The sequence below is a fragment of the Scardinius erythrophthalmus genome (genome assembly GCF_964197995.2).
Source record: "Scardinius erythrophthalmus genome assembly, chromosome: 2".
In the NCBI taxonomy this organism is placed as follows: Eukaryota; Metazoa; Chordata; class Actinopteri; order Cypriniformes; family Leuciscidae; genus Scardinius; species Scardinius erythrophthalmus.
The window spans coordinates 54117387-54140070 of NC_138222.1; the positions used below are offsets into that span (position 1 = coordinate 54117387).

Below are 22684 nucleotides of genomic sequence, written 5' to 3' on the forward strand. Positions count from 1 at the left end.
AGGGTTAGTTCAACCAAAAATGAAAATTCTGTCAGTAATTACTCACCCTCATGTTGTTCCAACTACGTAAGACTTTCGTTCATCTTCGGAACACAAATTAAGATATTTATGATGAAATCTGAGAGCTGGCTCACTCCCCCATAGTCTTCTAAGGGATCGAAAATTGCCAGCCCAGAAATGTTAGTAAAGACATTGTTAAAATAGTCCAAGTGACTACAGTGGCTCAACCACAAGTTTATCAAGCGACGAGAATAATTTTTGTGCGCAAAAAGATGTCTTTACTAACTTTTCTGGGCCGGCAAGTTTCGGTCCCTAGAAGCCTATGGAGGAGTGATCCGAAGATGAACGAAAGTCTTGCGTAGTTGGAACAACATGAAGGTGAGTAATTACTGACAGAATTTTCATTTTTTGGGTGAACTAACCCTTTAAAGGGATAGTTCACCCAAAAATGAAAATTCTGTCATCATTTACTCACCCTCATGTCGTTCCAAACACGTAAGACTTTCGTTTAATTCAAATTAAAATGTCAAAATAGCATTAAATGGTACAGACCAAACAATACTCAGATGAATCAACATGTGGCGTCTGGTACAGTTTGGTTTCACTTTATCAGTTTATTAGTAATCACAATCCTTCCATCACAATTATCACATGATCTTTTTAATTTAAATACAGTTGTTTAATCCAGGTAATTTCAGAGTTCATGGACAACAATGACAAAAACACATGTAGATGTACAAACAAAAGCCAAAAAACAAGGCATTCCTTCTGTATCTTCACAATCTGTACCAGTGAGATCGACTGAAGGACCGCATTCAAACACACACAAGGCAGGTGCACAGTTCTTAAAGTCTCTGTATTACCGTGCATTTTGACATCTTTTTGTGCATGTTATTTACAGGTTCTGTCCACCGGCTTTCCTCAGTAGCTGTTCTCGTGACCGGTCAAAATGTATAAATTGTTAGTGGCTGAAGGGTTTTCCGTCGGAGTGCTTTGTAGAACGATGTCTCTGTAAACCAAGATTTGAGAAAAATATGTAAGCAAAGGCATCCACAGGAACAAAATCAGATGTTTATTCAAGTTAAAAGGAAAAACTAAGAGAGGAAGTGGAAGAAGAGAGTAAATACCTGTGCGTGCCTAAAACTTTGAACACTCGGCTTTCGTCTGTGATTTCCTGTGTTATCTAAGATGACACATGATGATGGCTTTACATTTTCTGACTATCTTTAGTCCATGGTAAATGTATCAACTATTAAAATTGATTCACAACACATCGTAACACTTTACCTCGCAGTTGTGCAGACTCCGTCCTTTAAGCCCATGTTTCCAGAAAGCTAAAACACTTTCTTCTAAACAAACTGTTGAAAAATAACACATTAAAACTTATGCCATTTGTATATAATATTGTAAAAAAGAAAAATCATATGTCAGGTTTGTACCTAAAGTTTCGATAGAGAAGTCAAAATCCAGATCAGATACTAACTCCTTACTGGGAACACCCTGCATATTGACAATCTTCACTGTTTCTAGAAGATGACAGCAATGTTTAGTTTACAATACAAGTATTAGTGTATGCTTATTCACATATAAATCATACATACTTTCCAGTGCAATTAAAACTGTGTCTCTGTCCAACTGTGTCACTTGTACAGCTTTTATTGTATCACTGTCTAAGGAAAGACACAAAGTTCACACATTCACACACTTGTCAACACACACAAGAAGACAAACAGGCCCGTACAAAATATGCATGTTTTTCATATTTCCTTTGCTGATTTCATGCAAGACCAGCAGTCACTCGCTAACCTGGCTGAGGGTTTGGCATGCCATTCAGATGTATAATGTCAAACTTTAGCTGGCACTCATTTTGCTGTTCGGGACTTTCCTGGACGCCCACACAGAGCTGAGGAAGCTCATCTGTCATTAACACCAGCAGCTCAAAGATGGGCAGTGGGTCTGGCAGGGGCACGGCAATGTGCTACAATTAGAAAAAAAGTGAGAAAAAAGGAGAATGCAATGAGAGAATGACTATCAGAAGTTATGTTACAAGATGTTACAAGTTTATTTCCTATTGTTTTACTATATCATAACTTTAAATTCAACTTCAACATAACCAAGTTCATTTTTTATTGTATATGCAAGTAAATCTATTAAAGCCTGAAATGCAAAATGGAACCGTTTATTAAACCTTAAACAATCAAAAAAGGAGTTTGTTGAGTATTTTATTTATCAGGCTTTTATGGCTTACATAGTATAGCGAGAGTATACAGAGCTAATTCTCAAAGAGGAAAACACACTTGTTTAATTTAGAGGCCCAAACTGACCAAAAATATGCAATTTGGTGCAGATGCTTATATTTTTATGAATTAAAGTAAGATTTCATTCTGATAGCTTGTAATATAAATCAATTAAATCTTCATAACAATATAGCAGATAACACATCAAATCACATCGTCACTATATCTCTCAAAAATGTGTTAGTAAGATGATATTTGAATGCTTAGTTTTATCTGCAGTTTTAAATGGAGGCAAAACATATAAAGCAATGCAATACAATGATGGCTGAGAGATGTACAAATAAAAGTTTATGTTTTTTGAAAATTATGTCAGAAATTACCAAAAAGTTTAGTGCTCAGTGCTCATCTTGAACTATTACTAACAATTTAAAACTTATTCTTACATAAAAATCTGTAAAGATTCCACAGCAAAAAGACGCAAGTACCAGGACCTGAAGGTGGACAGTTTTATACTAAATTATACTAATTAAATTTTACTTGCAAAATATAAACTATTCATAAGAAGACAGAAGGCATGTGGAAGTTTGTGTACAACTGGTTTTGCAAAGTTATGATGTTGATAATTTAGAGGCCTTAGATATTAGTGCATCAAATTTTTATAAAAGCTTTGTAGGGTTAAGATTATTACCTTCAGGTGCATGAACTTCTGCAGCGGTTCATACCACAACAGCAGAACAAGTCCAGAGGGAACGGCAGCGCATAAGAACGTGCTGTCTGTGTATGGGTTACGAGCTAAGGAAGAAAAATCAAGAAGTGCATTTGAGATTCATGACCTGTCCTCGTCATCATTCAGGTTTTTTCCATCTCAGCCAATTACAGGAGGTCAGCGAATACAGGCATCAGTATTTAATGAACAAATATTGATCCAGTCAGTGTGAGGCAGAAAATGGCTCTCACCCACACTGCACTTTCGACAGCCCTTAGTGTCTGGGATCTTCACTGACACAGCAAACTTCCTGTGAAAAGATTATTTTGAGTTCCAAATAAACAACATATAAGCTGAATCATTAAAATAAAGATGTCAGTCTTCGGTTTATGTGACCTGTGGATGATCCGTTCTGTGAACCGGTTGGTGCCGAGGGACAAGTGACCCTGTTTCCTCTGCAAGTGCCCTCGCTGCTCAAACAGAGCCGTCAGTCGATGAGAGTAAAGTTGAGAGGACTTACCTAACAATAGAATAGAATAGAACAGAACAGAACAGAACAGAACAGAAGTTTAAAGACTACGGAGGTGTACATTAACTTTTAAAACAAACATTTCTATTAAAATGTTGTCTTCAGTCTTTAGTCGAGTGGATGTTTAATGTCATTGATTTCAGTGCTAGAGGTAACGCATGACCAGTAACACGAGTTACGTAATCAGATTTGAATCAGAAGTTACTTTTTTCAAGTAACTTCCGTTTGAGCTGCGCCCTCTACTGTACAGATGTGAATTTGTATTTCCTTCAGCCTGAGGTTTAAAGGCACACTATGCAGTTTCCGCTTTTCTCAAACAGCGACCCCTAGAGTCTCTGTGGAGTACTTGTATTCAACATTACTGGTAGAGCCATCTCTGTACTCTTGCGATCAAGCTTTCTTCGTTTTCTGCGTCGACTCTGCCATGATTCACGTCTGAAATGCTTGCTAGTGTCTTCCATTGAGGCTGCTTCATATGTTGTTGATGTATGTGACGTTGTGCCGTAAAGCAAGTCGTGATTCTCGCGAGATTTGTCGGGACGCCACCTCTCAAACTTGCATTGCTGGTATCCACCGCTTTGCTTTCAGGATGATTCGCCCTACTACGAGTTCGTTTATTATCGAAATGATTTCAAAGCTGTTATGTCAAGGTACAAATCTTGCATAGTGTACCTTTAATCTTTGCGCTTATGGGGCCCTATTTTAACAATCAAAGCACATGGTCTAAAGCGCAGGGCGCAAGAGCTCTTAAGGTGTGTCCGAATACACGTTTGCTAGTTTAACGACGGTAAAAATGGTCAGCACGCCCAGCGCATGGTCTAAAAGGGTTGTCCCTATTCTCTCAATGAGTAATGGGTGTGTTTTGGGCGTAACGTGCAATAAACCAATCAGAGTGTCATTTCCCTTTAATAGCCAGTGGCGCTATTTACATGGAGGAATTTGCTAGCGGAAAAACTGAACACTTCTCTAGCGAAGAAACGGATCTGCTTGTGCGAGAGGTAAAAGCGCGCAAGCAGACCATCTACGGGACAAAGTGTACGGGCGTTGTGGACCCGCCTATAGGCGCACATTACTAACACGCTCTTTAAATAACAAAAAATAATTGCGCCATTGACTAAAGACCAGGTTTCAGTTGGTCAATGACGCAGTCTATTTCAGTTGCCTCAAAATAGCAACGCACAAACAATGCGCCTGAACACAAAAGTAACGTAACATTACTTTCCTTAAAAACTAACTTAATTAGTTACTTTTTTAGGGAGTAAGGCGATATTGTAACGCATTACTTTTAAAAGTAAAATAGATAATGGCAATATGGTTTTAAGATATTTGGCTAAAAAAATGTAGTGACTAAGCAAGGGAAAATTCTTAGAAATTTTAGAAACACAAAATGAACACAGTTTGTAACTTCTAATACTGGATGGCTGTTACTGCTATAACATCACAACTTCAGAAACCTCAACCATGTAATTATAAAAATGATACGTACCAGAGATGGACATTAGGACATTGTTCATGACATAAAGCCACGTACATCTCTGTAGAAGCAACTGCGGTGGAAATCAGGAGGTAAAAACATATTAACCATTACAAATTAGATGTTTCTTTTGGGTCAAACACTAGATCATGGTGTTGTCATACACAGCAGTACCTTTTCTAAGGTGTCTTCATGCAGCTCATTCAAGTTAAGGATGTAGACACCCTCCTCTGCCCCCAGAATTAAATACTGATCTATGGGGAAATGATTGAGAAACACAATAATATTCTGATTCTATATTACTGACACTTAAAAGCTTTTCAACTTATATTTAAATTAGATTGTATTTTCATTGAAGTAGTAAGATAGACAGAAATATGTACCTCTGGTTTTAGGCAAAACCCATGTCTCTGCACAGTGAATTTTCAGTGGACATCCATTAAAGACTTTGCTAAAACAGGCCCCCATCTATGCAACATGAAGTGTCACAATTTTTCGTAAATACATCAGACTTGAAACATGTAACTTTTTCTTTAAGATACATTCTTAGGTTCAGACATAGATACCAGGCTTAGAAGTGCATTAATGACAAACTAGTCATTAATTATGTATTATTATGTGTTTTGTCACACTGAAATTTAGCAATAGCCAGATTTAAAGGGATGGTTCAGAGTAAAATCAACCTAGGGTCCTTTGCACCATGACCTCGAGCCAAACACCCCCCAGAAGCCTTTTTTACCCTTGGTCGAACATTATTAAAGTTAGAGCTTATTTAGAGACATGCTTTTCCCTAATCACGGAAGTGACCTCTACGTGTGGGTTAGCGATAGCATTAGCCATCAGGCAAGTGTTATTTAAATAAACTCCTGATGTACTTACAAACTTTCCAATGCCTCGTTTTATGAGTACAGAACCTATTTGTACTACTGTAGAAGTTTGGTACCATTCTGGGCATTATTAGTGGGGTAATTTACGAGATACAGCCTAGGATCCATTAGTGCCTGCACTAAGCCATCCGGTTGATATCTCTAAATAAGCTCTAACTTTAATAATGTTCGACCAGGGGAAAAAGGCTTCTGGGGGGTGTTTGGCTCGAGGTCATGGTGCAAAGGACCCTAGGTTGATTTTACTCCGAACCATCCCTTTAACACATTTAAAAGGTGGATTAGGTGGTTAAACTTACATAGACTTGGGGAGTGGGAGGAAGTCCATGAGAATCGGCTCTCTATGAATTAAAGGTTAAAATAACAAGGAACAGCTTCTGAATGACCACTTTTAGTCTGTCAGTAATACTTTTAGTGACTCAGCAAAAAATAAAAACATACGCAATGTGTTCTTGAGCTTTGTCCATGGTGCTGAAACATCTAGCATTACATTAACACAATAAAGTGCTAGATCGGATGCATTGACATCCAAATATTTAATATATTCATGTTTCAACCATTAAATTAATAAAAAAATGACTTAATAGTGGTTGACCAATGTAGGTCCAATGACTAATTTAATGTTGATATATTTAGAGCTATTAAATATGTAATACCACAATATAATACAGAGGGCCAGATTTAACAAACAAGGCAAACGTGTGTGCGGCCACAGTCTAATAAAAGCGCCAATGGGAGTGGAAAGTTCTGCTAGTGATCTACTAAGAATGTGAAAATTCCATTGGTTAAGACATGCTTTTTTGGGGGGAACAGTAAATAATGGCGCAAATACCACTAAACTGGCAACTGCAAACCTCAGTAAATCACGTTGATTTAGAATGATTTATTTAAATACTCTTTGCCTATAAATTTAGCAGTCTGATAGGGAATGTCCACAAATGCATATGAAAAATATCTGTCTTTAGTAAAACCTGACCATTTGCATTGGCGCAAGCTGTTACTAAATATGGCCCTAGTTGAGATAAAAGACTGTACGAAGAATGTATGTGAAATCAGTTCTTCATGTCCGACATTGTAATTGATAAATTATAAATAAGGAAATGAATGTAGCTGAGACATATTAATATATAAGCATATAAGCACACATTAGTGGAAGTCTGTTATTTGGAACATTCAACATTTTATAACTCACAGAGTCCTCGGTTTTCTTCCTCATGGTGCTCCACTCCGGGGAGAGAGCCGTGTCTCTGCTGAGAGTCCTTGTAAGAGTCCTCTGTTGTTCCTGTGTATATTTAGTGTCAGGAACACAAGGGTCACTGGACCACTGCCGCACATCTTGACTAGCTGAACATCTCAACAGCACTGACAAAAAACAAGAGAGAAATCTTTTAAAAATGATGGTGAATTTCTCCAAGTACCTTGTATGTGTGGATGGTAATACCTGGTTTTGGACTTAATACAGTTTCAGGGCATAGAGTAGCACTAGGTCGCAGTGTAAGGTCCTTGTCCTCCAGATCAGAGTCTAAAGAGCTCATGGGAGGAAGTGATGTCGTAGCAGAGACGGGCGGTGGGCTCAACAGTCCACTTTTCCTCTTACTCCACTGTAAAACATCAGAAACCTTTTACATCTTTACATACATTTTCATAGAATTATGAATTAATCATTGACACATGCAGTTTCTCAAATTCCATACCTCAAAAGACGAGAGTCTTTTTACTGTCAAACTCCTGAAAGAGAAAGATCTGTCACATACATATACACACACAGTGCAAATTATGCATGTCAGCTCCAGTTTAAAATTGTGAATGTTTAAAAAATGGACTAATGGACTAACATAATAGAAACCAAAGAGAATATATGAAGAGTTCAGATGCAAAAGCCTCTAAAAGCCATTTGAAATTTTCTTATAGAATAATAATTTTTATCAAGCTTGTATATTTAAATTCAATAATTTCACTTAAATGGCAATGAAGATTACCTATTAATTATCATTTAAGTGAAATTACTGAACTTAAATATACGAGCTTGATAAAAATTATCATTCCATAAGAAAATTTCAAATGGCTTTTAGAGGCTTTTGCATCTGAACTCTTCATATAATAAAAGCTAAAAAAAAAATAAAACTAAGGTAACACTTTACAATATGGTTTAATTTATTTCTCTTAGTTAATGTTGATCTCAACATTTACTAATACATTTTTAAGATCAAAAGTTGGATCTTAGTTAGTTAATGCACTGTGAAGTAACCTGAACATTTTTATTAACTAACATTAACAAAGGTTAATAAATGCTGCAATAATATATTGCTTATTGTTAGCTCATCTTAGTTAATGCATTAACTAATGTTAACAAATGAGACAATTGTAAAGTGTTACCCAAATGATAATAACTGTTATTAAAGGGAAAACAGAAAACATTATACTTGTACTATACACATGATATCTAGTAAAAACTAATAATCAATTCATGAAAATAGCTGGCAGCAAAAGTGCATTTTTATTTGCGACTCCACAAGATGGAGCCAGAACATAAGCGTCTCACCTCTGCTGTAACTCTTCCTCTACACTTTCTAAAAGACCCCTGCAGCAATGAATACAGTTCAAATGAAAGGTTATAAAAATGGTGTAAAACCATAATGCAATTATTAGTCAGTTTCAATCAATCAACACTTACGGTGACTCTGGTTCATCTCCAGATATGCTCCAATCATCACATGATCCCTAAGATAAACATACTTAATTTTTTGTCCGAGCGATGACCATAAATGGTGACACAGAATACTCTATGAAGTGTGTGGTTTGTGTCTATGTGAGAACAATAAAACTGACCAGGTCAGGATAGGGTTCAGTTTCTTTCCTCCTGGGAGGGGTAAACTTCACCTGGTCAACTGAAACAAACAAACATAAACATTACTCACTTAAATACATCATTTACATATTTTTACTACCTTTCAAAAGTTTAGGATCCGTAAGACTTGTTTTGAAAGGAGTCTCTTATGCTCACGAAGGCTTGGCGTTTCCATCCAGCATTTTTTCATGCAATATCAGAAAATATTCATAAAAATAGGTGGATGGAAACTCTGTCTGTTTGGTTTGTCTGTCTGTGAATGCTGTAATCTTACAGTCAAGATGTGTGACAATGGATTCTCAGTAATCATGGCATCGACTTGCCAAACGATAACACACACACACTCTCCGCTTCGTCTTGAATGTGACCACTGGATCCAGTTCACACAAGTGAGTGTGTGAGGGGGATGGAGAAGGACATGCCATAGATGTGTGCTAAACAGTACCAGCTCTATGAGTTGTGTGCCTATTGACATCACTGAAGCTATGCTCAATAGCAGCCTTGTTAAAGCAGCTACACATCCATACATTCAACTTTCTAATCATGCACACGCTGCAGTGAAAATAGACATGGCACTGACTTTGGAGTGGCAGTGAACTTCAGAAAATGAAGTGATAAAAACATGACAATCATAAAACACATTAAACATGAAAGAAAAATAGAAATATGTTCATTACTACATACATATATACTACATATATATTAGAACCTTTTAGGGGTTTTCATCATGGGATCATTTTAAGGATTTGATTTATTTAAAATTTTAATGAAATTTCAGAAATTAAACAGCTCGTAACATACTTTATCAGTAGAAAAAAAACTATTTAACATGAAAGTATTATACACTTAAGACATTTTCTTTATATTTTCCTAACCTTTTTTTGCATAAAGGGTTCTTTAAAGTTAAGTCAAGAACTCTAGGGTTTTATATAGAACCCCATTGAATCTAATGTAATCACTGAAGATAATGTAAAGTATAACAGTATATAGTATAGTACATAATACAATTTAATGATAACAATTAGGATAGATAGATAGATAGAAAGATAGATAGATAGATAGATAGATAGATAGATAGATAGATAGATAGATAGATAGATAGATAGATAGATAGATAGATAGATAGATAGATAGATAGATACTGTATATACAGTATATACTGTATACACGCTATTAATTGACAAGGCTGCCAGTAGATTTTGCACACTAGGAATAATTAGGGACAACTATAAGCTGATTAATGTTTTAAAAAAAATCTATAAAATATTACAAATAATATAAAAAATTTATGCTAACTGAAGTGTGTGTTTAGAACTTACACTGTTCTTCAGACAAACTCCTCTCCACTGGCATATGTTTCCCTTTAGACTGGATTTTATCCGGGGCTGTGTCATTTGCCTTTAACACACACAAACACACACAAATATTGCTGCTACAAATATTTGTACACTTTGACAAACTGAACTCTGACATGCACTTTTGAAAAAGAAAAAGAAAAAACACTTGACTTCTTAAATTAGGGCAAAGTTTCCCAATAATCCTGTATCATATGCTTCTCTTTATGTTCATTATTTATCCTTTATTTATCTTCTCTAAAAAAAATACTTTTTTTAGAATTTTAAGAAAGGCTTAAAAGCTCAAGAAGGCTTTTTAGGAAATTCTGTCTTGCTTAATGATTTATGATGAAATTAAATCCACTGCCATAAACAAACTTTCAGAACGATTCTGTGTTCATGTCATGTCAGAATTACCATAGGCCTAATTATGCATAAGGAGCATAAGACGTTTAGTATAAAAATGATGAATTTCTGAGCCAGAGGACACCTCTCACCTCGTCATTCTCCTCAGGACTGGAGGGATGGTGGAGGTCTGGGTTATTTGCCATGTCCAGTAGCTCAATCATCAATTTTCTGGTCAGTAACTGTGTTACAAACGGGTGCTGGGGAGAGAGAAAGCAACAATAATCAACTTTTCTAGAAATTCAAAATTTAATATAACTATTGCACGATTAGGATTTTTCTTGAATGGCCAATACCGATCCATATTTTATCATAGCTTATATTCTTAGATCCGTTATTTTTAAGCTCTGCTCACTATCAATTTTAACTGGATTAATAAAGTAATGATTCAAATCATTTCAATTATAAATATTGATGTTATATAAATAGTGATATCATAATATTTCAATATTTTATATTAAATTATTAACGGCCTTTATAAAATGTATTAATTTTTCAAATCTGGAGTTGCTAATTTTATGACCAGTTGTCTTTCTAGTGATATCTGACAACATTGCAAGTTTCCTGAAAAAAATTGATCACGGTTTCCACAAAAATATTAACTGCAGCACAACTGATTTAAACATTGTCAATAATAAGAATAGCTACTGTCTGTCAACATGAAGGAATGAGGTATTCTTCCCACAATTTGAACTATGCATTGCGTTGTATTGTGTTGTAGGCTTAAAGGAAATGGCCGTAAACTTAACAGAAGTTTGCTTTTTTTGTACTGTTTATTTTTGTTGCAGTATGTGACACTGAAGACTGGAGTAATGATGCTGAAAATCAGCTTTGCCAAAGGAATAAATTACATTTTAAAATATGCTAAAATATTTTAAATTGTAATAATATTTCCCAATGTTACTATTTTTACTGTATTTTGATCAAATAAATGTAGTCCTGGTGAGCATAAGAGACTTCGTTCAAAAACGCCTCGGTTACGTATGTAACCCTCGTTACCCTGAAGGAGGGAACAGAGATGTAGTCAACATTACGACTGATTGGGATCACGCTTAAGGAGCCTGTCATCTTCAAGTATTGTTAAAACGAGCCAATACACATTGGCGTGCGTGAATTGCATCACACGCTCCGCCCCGCAGCACGGGTATAAATACGTAAGTGGATGCACGCACCAGTTGTTATTCGCTGAGGAGCCTAGTGGAGCCTGGAGTCAGCAGTGGTCCAGCAATAGTGGCGACGGGACTACATCTCCGTTCCCTCCTTCAGGGAATGAGGGTTACATACTGTAGGTAACCGAGACGTTCCCTTTAAGTCGCTCACGTTCGACGTAGTCAACGTTACGACTGATTGGGATCCCTATTAAAACGGCACTAGTGCTGCCACCTTCCAGTGCCTAGACAAAAGCCTCCTGATCCCCCCGAATTATTGAGGCGGAGATGGGACAGGGCTTAGGCCAGGAAAGTCACTGCCGTTCCACAAGACCACTGGGAAAGCTTTATCCTTGCGTTGAAAGGAATACGCTGCGAAAGCCACATCCTGCCTGTAGGGAGGTAACATGTGGAGAATAACACATATGGACTGGGCGAATTACCGGGCAGTACAACATATGGAATGTCACTGAGGTGGCTCAAGCCTATAACGGGGGAGACGCAACCGGTCAGTGACAGCTGAGCAGGCTCTGCCAAGGGAAGACACTGGCTTGCCGCAGGGAGCCATACCGTGGAAGAATACGCATGGGATCGCTGTAGGGATTATAACATATGGAACCAGCCTAGCACAGGTTCCACCAGTGCATTCGAGTGTTAGGCCTAGCATCGGGCACTCCACCACATCCCAAGCCGAATGGTGTGGAGGAACTCAACAGGGTTCGGCTAAAGGGGAACTCTACTGGAGCAAGAATGGCACACGTATCCAGTCCATAGGAGGGGAATGGCGCAGCACGCTGATGCTTCGAACTGGGTTTACAGTGAAGCTGGCTTCATGTGAAGGGAGCCCACGGAAAGCAACCGGCTCGACACATAGGCTATTTTTGTAGCGAATGTGCTGGTGTCGCCCACCCCGCAGCTCTAAAAACATCTGTCAGTGAGGTACCCTGTGTCAACGCCCCAGGAAAGAGCTACACTCTCTCTTTGGAGAGGCTCACTACCCAGGTGGGCACAGTGCACCTTGGGTAAACACACCAAGATGATGGCAACAACTATGCAGTGGGCCAACCTCTGCTTGGAAACAGCCTTCCCTTCTGCTGATCTCCGTAACAGACAAGAGCTGGTTGAGGTCCTGAGGCTTTGCATTCTGTCCTGTTATAACCGCAAGGAGCGGAAGGGGCAGAGTAAATCCAGGGTGGGTCTGCCTCCACCGGGGCAGCGCCTGCAGGCTCACCACCTAGCAACATCTTAAGGGAGAGGTAGGAACCTTGGGCACATATCCAGGCCGGGGTCTCAGGATATTGTGAGAGTTGGCCGGTCCGAATTACAAGCACGATTAGTTGACCAAAAATGCGTGTAGGTCCCCTACCTTCTTGATAGAGGCAAGCAAGCAGTTTCTTTCAAAACAGGATTTTTAACTCAGCTGCCTGCAGTGACTCAAGGGGAGGTCTCTGAGCGCAGTAGCACCAGAGATAAGTCCCTAGAAGGTATAGAGGGGCACAATGCGGATTCAGTCTCCTTGCTCCCCTCAGGAACCTGACGATCAAGTCGTGCTTCCCCACAGATTTGTATCCACTGCATCATGATGTGCGTTAATATAAAGGCAACATACATTTTGAGGGCGGAGGGAGACAGCCATCTCCGACCCATCTTGCAGGAAAGAAAGCACAGAAGTGATCGAACACCCTCGGGGGTCTTCTCAGTGAGAAGAACACCACTCAACGAACAGGTTCCACTTCATGTCGTAAGCAAGCCCTTTTTTAAATTTATTTTTTATAGGGTGCTCTCGCAGAAGCGATGGTATCTACGATCATTTTGAGATAAATACCTGAACCTCCGCATCGAGACATGGAGTTTCCAGAGGTCTAGCGCAGGTGCCAACAGTGCCCCGTCCCTGAGATGTTTCAGAGGAAAGGGTCAGAAATGGGCTGTCGAGATGAGTGTAAGTTCGAGGGAACTAGGTCCAGTTGGGCCATTAAGGGGCAACTAGGAAGACCTGCTCCTTCTCCTTCCTGACTTAGCACTGTGTTGTGCAGAAAGGCTCACTGGGGAAATGTATCTTTGCGTAGGCCCCGGGGCCAGCTGTGTGCAATGGGACGAGTTCGGAGAGGCAAACAGATGTAACTGTGCGGAACAGAAAAATCCCAAAACAGCTGGACCGCCTGGGGATGGAGTCTCTACTCTCCACGGCCACAGGCTGTCGTGAGGCCTCGTCGGCGGCACAATTGAGTAGGCCGGAACTTAAAGTGGATGAAGTGACCTCAGAAGCTTCTGACTCCAAAGGAGGAGGTGGTGGGCGAGTTGTGACACGCGAGGGAAGCGCAGCGCAACAGTCGCTGTACTGAGCAGTACAGGCTTGCTGAGCAGCGGCATCAAGCAAGGTGTACTGCTAGCAACTCAAGGCAATGGATGCCAGTGCAGTTGGAGGCTCCATGAGGTACACACCGGACACAGTTGCATCGCGACAGACTGCTCCACTGGAAGGATAGCCTCGTAACCCTTCGCCGCTCCTCCATCAAGGGTATCTGGCTCCTCACAGAGGGAGGCAGTGGAGCAGAGTCGTCATCTCCAGAGGCCAGCTCTCCCTCTGATGCTGCGATGGACATCCTGTCCTCTGGAGGGGCCCCGAACAAAACGGTTGTTTGGCCCAGAAGAAAGACTAGAGCGGGGCATGGGAGTGGGGACGAAGGCGAGTCTCGGTCTCAACACCGAGATGGACTTCCAAAAGAACACAGACACACTCGCTCGTTGTAGAACAACACTCTTCAGAGACATCAAGCCACCGAACGGCTCCGAAGCGAAAGACAACTGGTGCGTGCATCCACTTCCATATTTATATCCATGCTGCGGGGCGGAGAGTGTGATGCAATTCACGCGCGCCAATGTGCATTGGCTCGTTTTTACAATATACTCGAAGATGACAGGCTCCCTAAATGTGATCCCAATCAGTCGTCAATGGCAAACGACTGAAAGGGAACATTATTTAAAACAAGTAATAAAAACTCAGTGAGTGTTTTAGCGCAATTTTCTCACGTCATGGGATCACAACACTAAGAGATAGTAAATCTTTTCCTGGATTTTTTTTTGTGCGTTCCCGAGATTAGACCTTCCTTAACATAATGCCGAAAACCCGAAGTCTCTAGGTGGTCTGGTTGAGGAGTAGATAGAAGTGCAAGATTGGTGCGCACAGACAGAACAGAAATCATGAGTTAACAATCGCAATTTTGTCCGGTGGAAAATTGCGCTAAAAACACAATCCCTTGAGCCTTGAAAGCTTCAACCTTCAAGCTTTACTGTTACTTCCATTCTGATCACATGAGGAAAGTTGTGTATATGTAAATGATATTCAGCAGCAACGCAAACACAAATATTAACTTTGATTCTTGAGTTTGTTTATTCTGTCACCTGGAGAAGAGTTTCTGCTGTCGGCCTCTTGCGAGGACTTTTGATCAAACACATTTTCACAAAGCTATGAAAACCTGCAGACCTGCAAAGACAAGGACACAAACCTCTCACAAATCATGTCAGCTACTGACAGTAAACATCACACTTTTCTTTCTGTGAAGTTTTGAATCTCACCATTTGCTCTTGTCTTTTAGTTTGGGAGGCTGGAAGCTGCTCTTAGACATCAACATCAGAGCTCTACAACAGAAAAAAATAAAACCTCAGTTCAAAACTGCTTCATGTTACCAGTGTATTTTCTGTTCTGGTAAATGATTTAGATGCGTCATTCTGACCGCATGGGATGAAGGTCAAACATAGGTGGCTGTAGCTCTGCCAGCTCTATGCCTGTGATGCCCACTGCCCAGATATCACACAGATGGTTATAACCACCCTTCTTTTCCACTGCAGCAACCTCGGGGGCCATCCTAACAAAATAAAGAAACATTTCCATTAGATGCATCATATCCTGCAGTCTGACTGAAGTTCAGGGTATCTATCTATCTAGTAGGTACAGAGTATCTATCTATCTATCTTTAAAATGTCATTTATTTATGTGATGCAAAGCTTTTCAGCATTACTCCAGACTTTAGTGTCACATGATCCTTCAGAAATCATTCTGATCGCTGGTTTTCTGCGCAAGAAACATGTTGAAAACAGCTAAATATTTTTTCACTAAAATATTTAGCTGTTTTCAACATTTTAGTGAAAAAATATTTTTCTTTTTTTCTGGATTCTTTGTTGAATAACTTGAATAGAAAGCATGAAATCTTTTTTTTATATAATGCTTTATATAATTTTTGTATAATGCTCTGTTTTTAATAGAGCATTATACATGTCTTTACTGTTACTTATCAACTCCTTTTAAAAAAAATTACAAACAAATCTCACTGACCCAAAACTCTTGAACGGCAGTGTAGATATTCTGTATCTACTGCAGAATTTTTGGACTAAAGAGATCCATTTAAAGGTATAGTTCACTCAAAAATTCTGTCATCATTTACACAGCCTGGCATCCATTTATCATAACCTAAGATGATCATAAAGATCATTTGTGCATATGTAGGCATACAATGCTTTAGGTGAATAGACCTGATCAGTACATAATTCAACATTTCTCATTTTCTGTTCCATGGAAGAAAGAAATTAATACAGGTTGAAAGTACATAAGGGCGATTAAATTATTCATTTTTGGGCCAACTTTTCCTACACTAGCATTCATAAGAGATAGCATGCTAATTGCTTTAAAACAAGAAAATTCAGACAGTGTAATTCTACAGGCTCTGTTCTCAGACGGCTCACCAGTAGGGAGTTCCTATGAAGGACTTCCTCTTGGCAACAGAGGCACTGATCTCAGCCGCAACCCCAAAATCAGCTACAGAGAGAGAGAGAGAGAGAGAGAGAGAGAGAGAGAGAGAGAGAGAGAGAGAGAGAGAGAGAGAGAGAGAGAGAGAGAGAGAGAGAGAGAGAGAGAGAGAGAGAGAGAGAGAGAGAGAGCGAGAGAGAGAGAAACAGACTGATACAATAATCTAAAATGTGCACTGTGTACTTTAGGGTTCAATAACACATAAAATCACTTACCCAATTTGACATCTCCTCGATCAGTAAGAAGAATGTTAGCTCCCTAAATCAGAAGAGAGATTCATATTTTTATTTAACTATTTTGAAATCACCATACCTTCTACTATTGTCACCATCACTGTTCAAAAGTTTGAGGTCAGACAGATTTTTTTGTGCAGAAATCAGTACTTTTATTCAGCGAGGATACATTAAATAGATCTAAAGATACTGTAAATACATTACATTTTTTTTACAATTCTATTTCAAATAAATGTTCCTTTGAACTTCCTATTCATCAAAGAATCCTGAAAAAATACATCATGGTTTCCAAAAAAAAATTAAGTATTTATAATATTGTCAACATTGATAATAATAATAATAATAGGACATATTTATTGAGCATCAAATCAGCATATTATAATGGTTTCTGAAGGATCATGTGACACTGAAGACTGGAGTAATGATGCTGAAAATTCAGCTTTGCATCACAGGAATAAATTACATTTCAAAATATATATTTTTACTGTAATATATACTGCAATATTTTTGATCCAATAAATGCAGCCTTGGTAAGCATAAGAGATTATATCAAAGACATGAAAATAAAATCTTACTGACCCCAAACCTTTGACCAGTAGTGTACATTTTGTCATAGAAATGCCTCATTCACCTTAATGTCTCTGTGTATTTTGCCTGTCTCATGGAGATGATTCAACCCCTGAGAAAGACAAGAACAGAAGTCTTCTCAAAACGAAGGGATGTGTCATTGAGAAAGATTGAAAGATCTTTTTAAATAATTAATTAGCCTTACCTGGAGTGTTTCCCTGCAGATGTAAGCAATCTGTTTTTCCTTTAAAGGTCCAGTTACTGCAGAGGGCATATTATATTTACTCTCACAGTGGTTAAATGGATATTAATAATAATAACAGTTGGCCATCATTATAAATAGTCTTAAATGCTTGCATAAGACATGCCCAGTTTCACAGACAAGGCTTATAAGCCCACCCAGACTAAAATGCATGTTTGAGCTGTTTTAACTGAAAACAACTTTCACTGGCATATCTTAAAATATGTCAGTGCCATTATTTAGTCTCAAAATTCACACCAGTAATGTTTTTTTTTTTTTTAAAGTGACTTGAATGTCATAATTGAACTAAGGCCTAGTCCTGGCTTATTCTAAGCCCTGTCTGTGAAGCCAGGCCTAATATTAAGGGTATACCTTGGTAAATATCCTGCAACGATCCTCCGCCACAGTATTCCATGCAAATCCACAATTTAGTATTCCTGAAAAAATGAACAGTTCAGTGCCCAGTCCTTGCACACAAAACATTTTCAATAGATACATATGCACACACCCATAACCATGACAAGAATCTCATAAACATAATGAAAGCTTGTGAGTAGGAATGCATGCCTTGGAAATATAATTCAGGAATGCACAAGTCATCTAGAGCATGTGCTGACACGTGTCGGCAACTATTTACAAAACCTATTCAGTGATTTGTGCTTCGTATCTGATTGCGTAACTCATATAAAACATGTAGAGGAATGCACCTTTCTCTGCCCTGACAACTACTGGAGAAATACCAGGCAATGCGCAAACATTACTGTACCTGTGGTAAGTGCCATAATAGGCCACAATGTTCTTATGTTTGCATTCCTTCATCATTGTTATCTCCTGCTGGATGGAGGTGATGTCATCACCTGAAGAATGAGAGAAAGAACGAGAGAAAGAGTGTATACTGAACAAGTACTTGTCCATAATACATGTACATAAAACAAAATATTTCAAGTATTTTACTCCAGAATGCAATGATTGACAAATCAGGAACAGATATAGAGAGCAGTGTAAAAATAACTTATAACATATAATCAATCATTACTATTTCATGTGAGCCCGGTCATTTTAAAATAGTTTTACTAGTAAGTGTCTTGACAGGGAGGCTTTTGAGGACTATAATTATGTGTAAATATAGCGCTCATTATAATATAAATCCTTCATACAAGGAATCGATCCAATAAAGCCTCTATAATTTTGAGGGATTTGTTAGAAACAGCACAAGCCTCTAAATGTTGTCTGTATGTTCTCTACAGTACACCACTGATACATGAATATTTCTATGCAAACCTATCCAAATGCGTATAACATTAAAACTACTCACACACCTGGATCCAGTTTAACAATTTTGATAGCAGCCATTTGTGAGCTCCTAATGTTTCTAGCCTGAAAGAAAAATGCATAATATCACGTGATGACCAGGAAAGTCAGATTGTACTTTGTCGTTTACAAATCATTTTGACTGTGAAATCAGAAGAGCCAATCCAACTGCTGTAAAACAGTCATTATATGTATATATGTATACAGACACATTTTATGTAATTTTTATATTAAGTGTCCATACACTGCCATTCAAATGTTTGGGGTCGGTAGAAAGAGATCTATTTTTCTCACCAAGGCTGCAAACAGTAAAAGCATATTGTGAAATAGTATTGCTATTTAAAATAACTGTTTTCTATTGTGATATATTTTAAAATCCATTTTATCTCTGTGATGCAAAGCTGAATTTTCAGCATCATTACTCCAGTTTTCAGTGTCACATGATCCTTGAGAAATCATTCTAATATGATGATTTGCTGCTCAAGAAATATTTTTTATTATTATCAATGTTGAAAATGCTTAATATATTATGTGGAAACCATGATTCCTTTTTTTCAGGATTCTTTAATCAATATAAAGTTCAAGAGAATAGCATTTATTTGATATAGAAATCTTTGTAACAGAATTGTTTTATTGTGATCATTATTATTAATAAAAATCAGGTTATTTAAAATGAATTATTAGAACATTATTGTTTTGTATCATATGGAAACAATGTGCTATAGTGATTGTAGTCCAGGTTCGGGGTTTTAGGTTTAAAAACGCATTCTAGCCATTCAAATCACTGCAGTGTTTATATAATTATATATTTTGTTCTGGTTTTCAAATAAACATTTTACATTGTATGTGACTGAGCAAATGCAACACAGAGGTGAATAAAAGTGACTTTAAGGCCATGTTTACTTTGGTGAAATGTTTGGGATGCTGTAGAAAATCCAGGAACAGATCCAGCTCTCCTGGCAGGGATCTTAATGACAAATATCATAGTGTCAGTGGTAGCCTGCTGTGTCCTTCACTGTAACCTTGTTCTGTAGCCATTGCCAAGACCTGATGTTCTTCAGACGATACTGTACCATCAGTTAATCACTCTTATGAGTGCAGTATCATACGGTCTAGATTCTATCAAGTTAATATAAAACACTAGTATCACCACTTGCCAAAGATTCATCAAATTATTTTATAGCTTTGGAATGAAATGGGGAAACTCATGCATATTAAATGTGTTTATACATACAGAGTGGTTTATTTAAAGCTATTATGCTTTTTTGTTACATTTCAACTTTCTTTAGTGTGTGTTGCACTAAATAATTAAATTAATGTTGCTGTTTGGTTTGAGCATGAAAAATTTCTGCAAAGTTACAAAGCACAAAGTCACTCCAGAAAGGGAGTTATTCTCTCTATCAGTGCGCACTGTTTCTGAACTCCCTGAAATGCCTCGTTTGGAGTCTTGAGTTTTCTTCCGGGAACGAACACGTCATAAAATTCCTCATTTAAATAATTCCCACCAAAGGCTTACACACACACACAAAAAAGGCCTGGGAGTTGCATTAGGAGTGTTGAACATGACATTTCTGAAACATGCTCAAAGAGGTTGACCAATCACAGCACACTGATCCAGCAAACCAATCAGAGCACATTGTGCTTTTCAGAAGGAGGGGCTTCATAAAGAAAGGAACTAAACAGAGTGATACTGACAGACTGGGAAGAGAGGTGCTGCAAAAATCAGGTGTATTTGAACATTTAAGCATGTAAATCTATTCTAGTAGACCCCAAAAACAAAATCAAGACTTTGAAAAAGGGCATAATATTGTGTCTATGAACCAAATTAAAAAAAAAAAGGAACCAGGAAAATTAACCTCCATTTTTGCTTTGGGCTACTCATAAACATAACAAATCAGGCATTTCTGGACAAAACCTGGAACTTCACTGAGCTGCCTTCCTGTTGTTTTTCCTGGCATGCCAGAGGACTTCCTGTCATGACTAAAGCGACAGTGCAACATTCTCTTAATGGTTTAACTGTACAACCTGAAATAACGCAGCCACAAACCAAGAACAATGGCTCAGCTTCGGTATCTGCCCACACTTTGGCCAAAAATCCCCAAAGCTTGTTATTTTTTATGTTGGCATAGTCAGACCTGAAAAGTCCATCAAATGCAAAACAGACTGTTTTGTTCGATGGCAGCTGGTAATCCTCACCATGAAATATTTTTAGATCTTGAGAACTTTCTGACTCAAAGTTGAGAGAGCTGGAGGACACTAGAAAGGATTCTTTGTGCATTGTGTGATGGGCATTGTAAGGGTTGTTGGCTCACCCACTGAATTATGATAAAGTGGACTGTGTTAGGGATTGCAAGAGTGACACAATCTCCATATTACTTCAGCAAACATATAGGCCTATAAAAGAGACAGAAACACATGTTTGCACTTTACAAACTTCTTGGAGAACAACACCACACCTGTGAGAGTCTTGGCTTTAAGGGCCAGATTTGTAACATTCCATTAATGTTGCGGTTGTGCTAGTAAGATCTATTTTAAGTCGAGTCAAATTTCTGAGCCAACCATATGCTATCCTTAAAATCACAAACTACTTTATATTGCATCTATTTTTTACCTATGCTTTTCTGAAAGGGCTGTTTTGCATGTAGGATGATCATTGAAGACAGATTGACTTACGTTATAACATATTTTGTTGAAAAAAAAGACCTAGATGCCCTAACAAAGACATTTAGACATAGGCTAATAAAAATAAATAGTATGGGGACCAAGGTGCAACATTATGTCTGTGTTTAACGTGTTGGATTGAGTGTATGTCTTTGCACATATGCTGTGAATACTATCACTTTAGAAAACCAGTCAGTCAAGTAATATCATGGCTTGGGTTCCTTGAAATATTCAGCATAAACAAGGACATTAACAACAAGTAAAAAAAAAAATATATATATCAAATGTCAATATCAGCAAGATTCCCCTTACAAACGTGCTGAGGTGGTACCATGGTACAATGAGGACATCAGATGGTACCTTGACATTTAACATGATGCTGAATAACCATATTCATATTTCCATGGCACTACCATAAAATATGTCTAAAAACACAGCATGATACCTTGTCTAAAGATAATGCAATCCTTTTTGGTAGGTTTGTGCTAGTAACCCAAAAGGCAAAGTGTTTGTGTTTTCACATATTTACAGTGAAGCATTTATTAAAACGTAGACGCTAGATTAAAGCTTAAAACACTCCGTGCAATTTCCAAATGGTCACCTAAAAAAACAGCTTCATTCTCACCTTAAAGACATCTCCATAGGTGCCGCTCCCGATCTGATGAATAATCTCATAATCATCCAAGGGATCCAAAAATGAAACTCCTATAGTATTCATGCCAGCAGATTTCTTAATGTTTCAGTTATTCATGACAGCTGTCACACAGTTTGACTCATCAGTTCACAGTAAACTCATCTCATCCTGGTGCGCTTGTCATCAAAAGTGGTGAAAAAGAATGTCATTGATAAAACTGTAGGCTATAGATTTAATTAATGCAATACAAAGCAAAGGCAAATATTAATGTTAACATCCAGTCTACCAGTAATCACTGACTTCGCCGTGTAATATTTCTGCCTGTCCTTCTCACACTCGCGCACCCGTAGAGCAGAAATCCGTTCTTTGGAGTCGGATCTTTTAGGTGAATCGATTCGCAAAACCGGATTGAACAATTCATTAACGAATTGGACTGAATAGGTCCGAGCAGTTCTCGTTTTTTCCGAACATCTCCTATTTGCACCGAGGCGAGAACCATTATCAACACGAAGCCTATAGCCTACGATTTAGTTTTAATATATAGCTTTGTATTTGAATCGTGCAAAAAACATTTTCAATAAAAAAAAATAGCCTATGTAGCCTAAATGGATCTTAGTAGGCTACTGTTTAAAGCGAATATAGGTTCTACTTTTATGGTTTGATTAACT

The 22684-nt window shown here is 38.1% G+C and overlaps 1 protein-coding gene across 2 annotated transcripts; it reads right to left on the bottom strand.

Annotated features, from left to right (window-relative positions):
• Window positions 1-487: 487 nt before the first annotated feature.
• map4k2 (mitogen-activated protein kinase kinase kinase kinase 2) lies at window positions 488-22387 on the bottom strand. 2 transcript variants are annotated; one of them, XM_081359264.1, is made up of 32 exons: window positions 22008-22369; window positions 18730-18787; window positions 18177-18267; window positions 17783-17847; window positions 17375-17430; window positions 17234-17281; window positions 16585-16627; window positions 16306-16378; window positions 15300-15431; window positions 15142-15204; window positions 14968-15049; window positions 10510-10617; window positions 9998-10076; window positions 8660-8718; window positions 8505-8551; window positions 8373-8411; window positions 7525-7558; window positions 7272-7431; window positions 7023-7192; window positions 6130-6171; window positions 5330-5414; window positions 5121-5200; window positions 4959-5019; window positions 3340-3463; window positions 3195-3253; window positions 2926-3029; window positions 1807-1978; window positions 1602-1670; window positions 1440-1526; window positions 1288-1358; window positions 1128-1183; window positions 488-1009 (listed from the first exon to the last, which is right to left on the bottom strand). In XM_081359264.1, exons 1-32 carry the CDS (start codon window positions 22098-22100, stop codon window positions 922-924), a joined length of 2598 nt encoding a protein of 865 aa, XP_081215390.1. In that variant the 5' UTR covers window positions 22101-22369; the 3' UTR covers window positions 488-921. The 2 variants fall into 2 exon arrangements, with proteins under 2 accessions (XP_081215390.1, XP_081215391.1); XM_081359265.1 differs by lacking the exon at window positions 18730-18787 and having other exon boundaries at window positions 22008-22387.
• Between the last annotated feature and the right edge of the window lie 297 nt (window positions 22388-22684).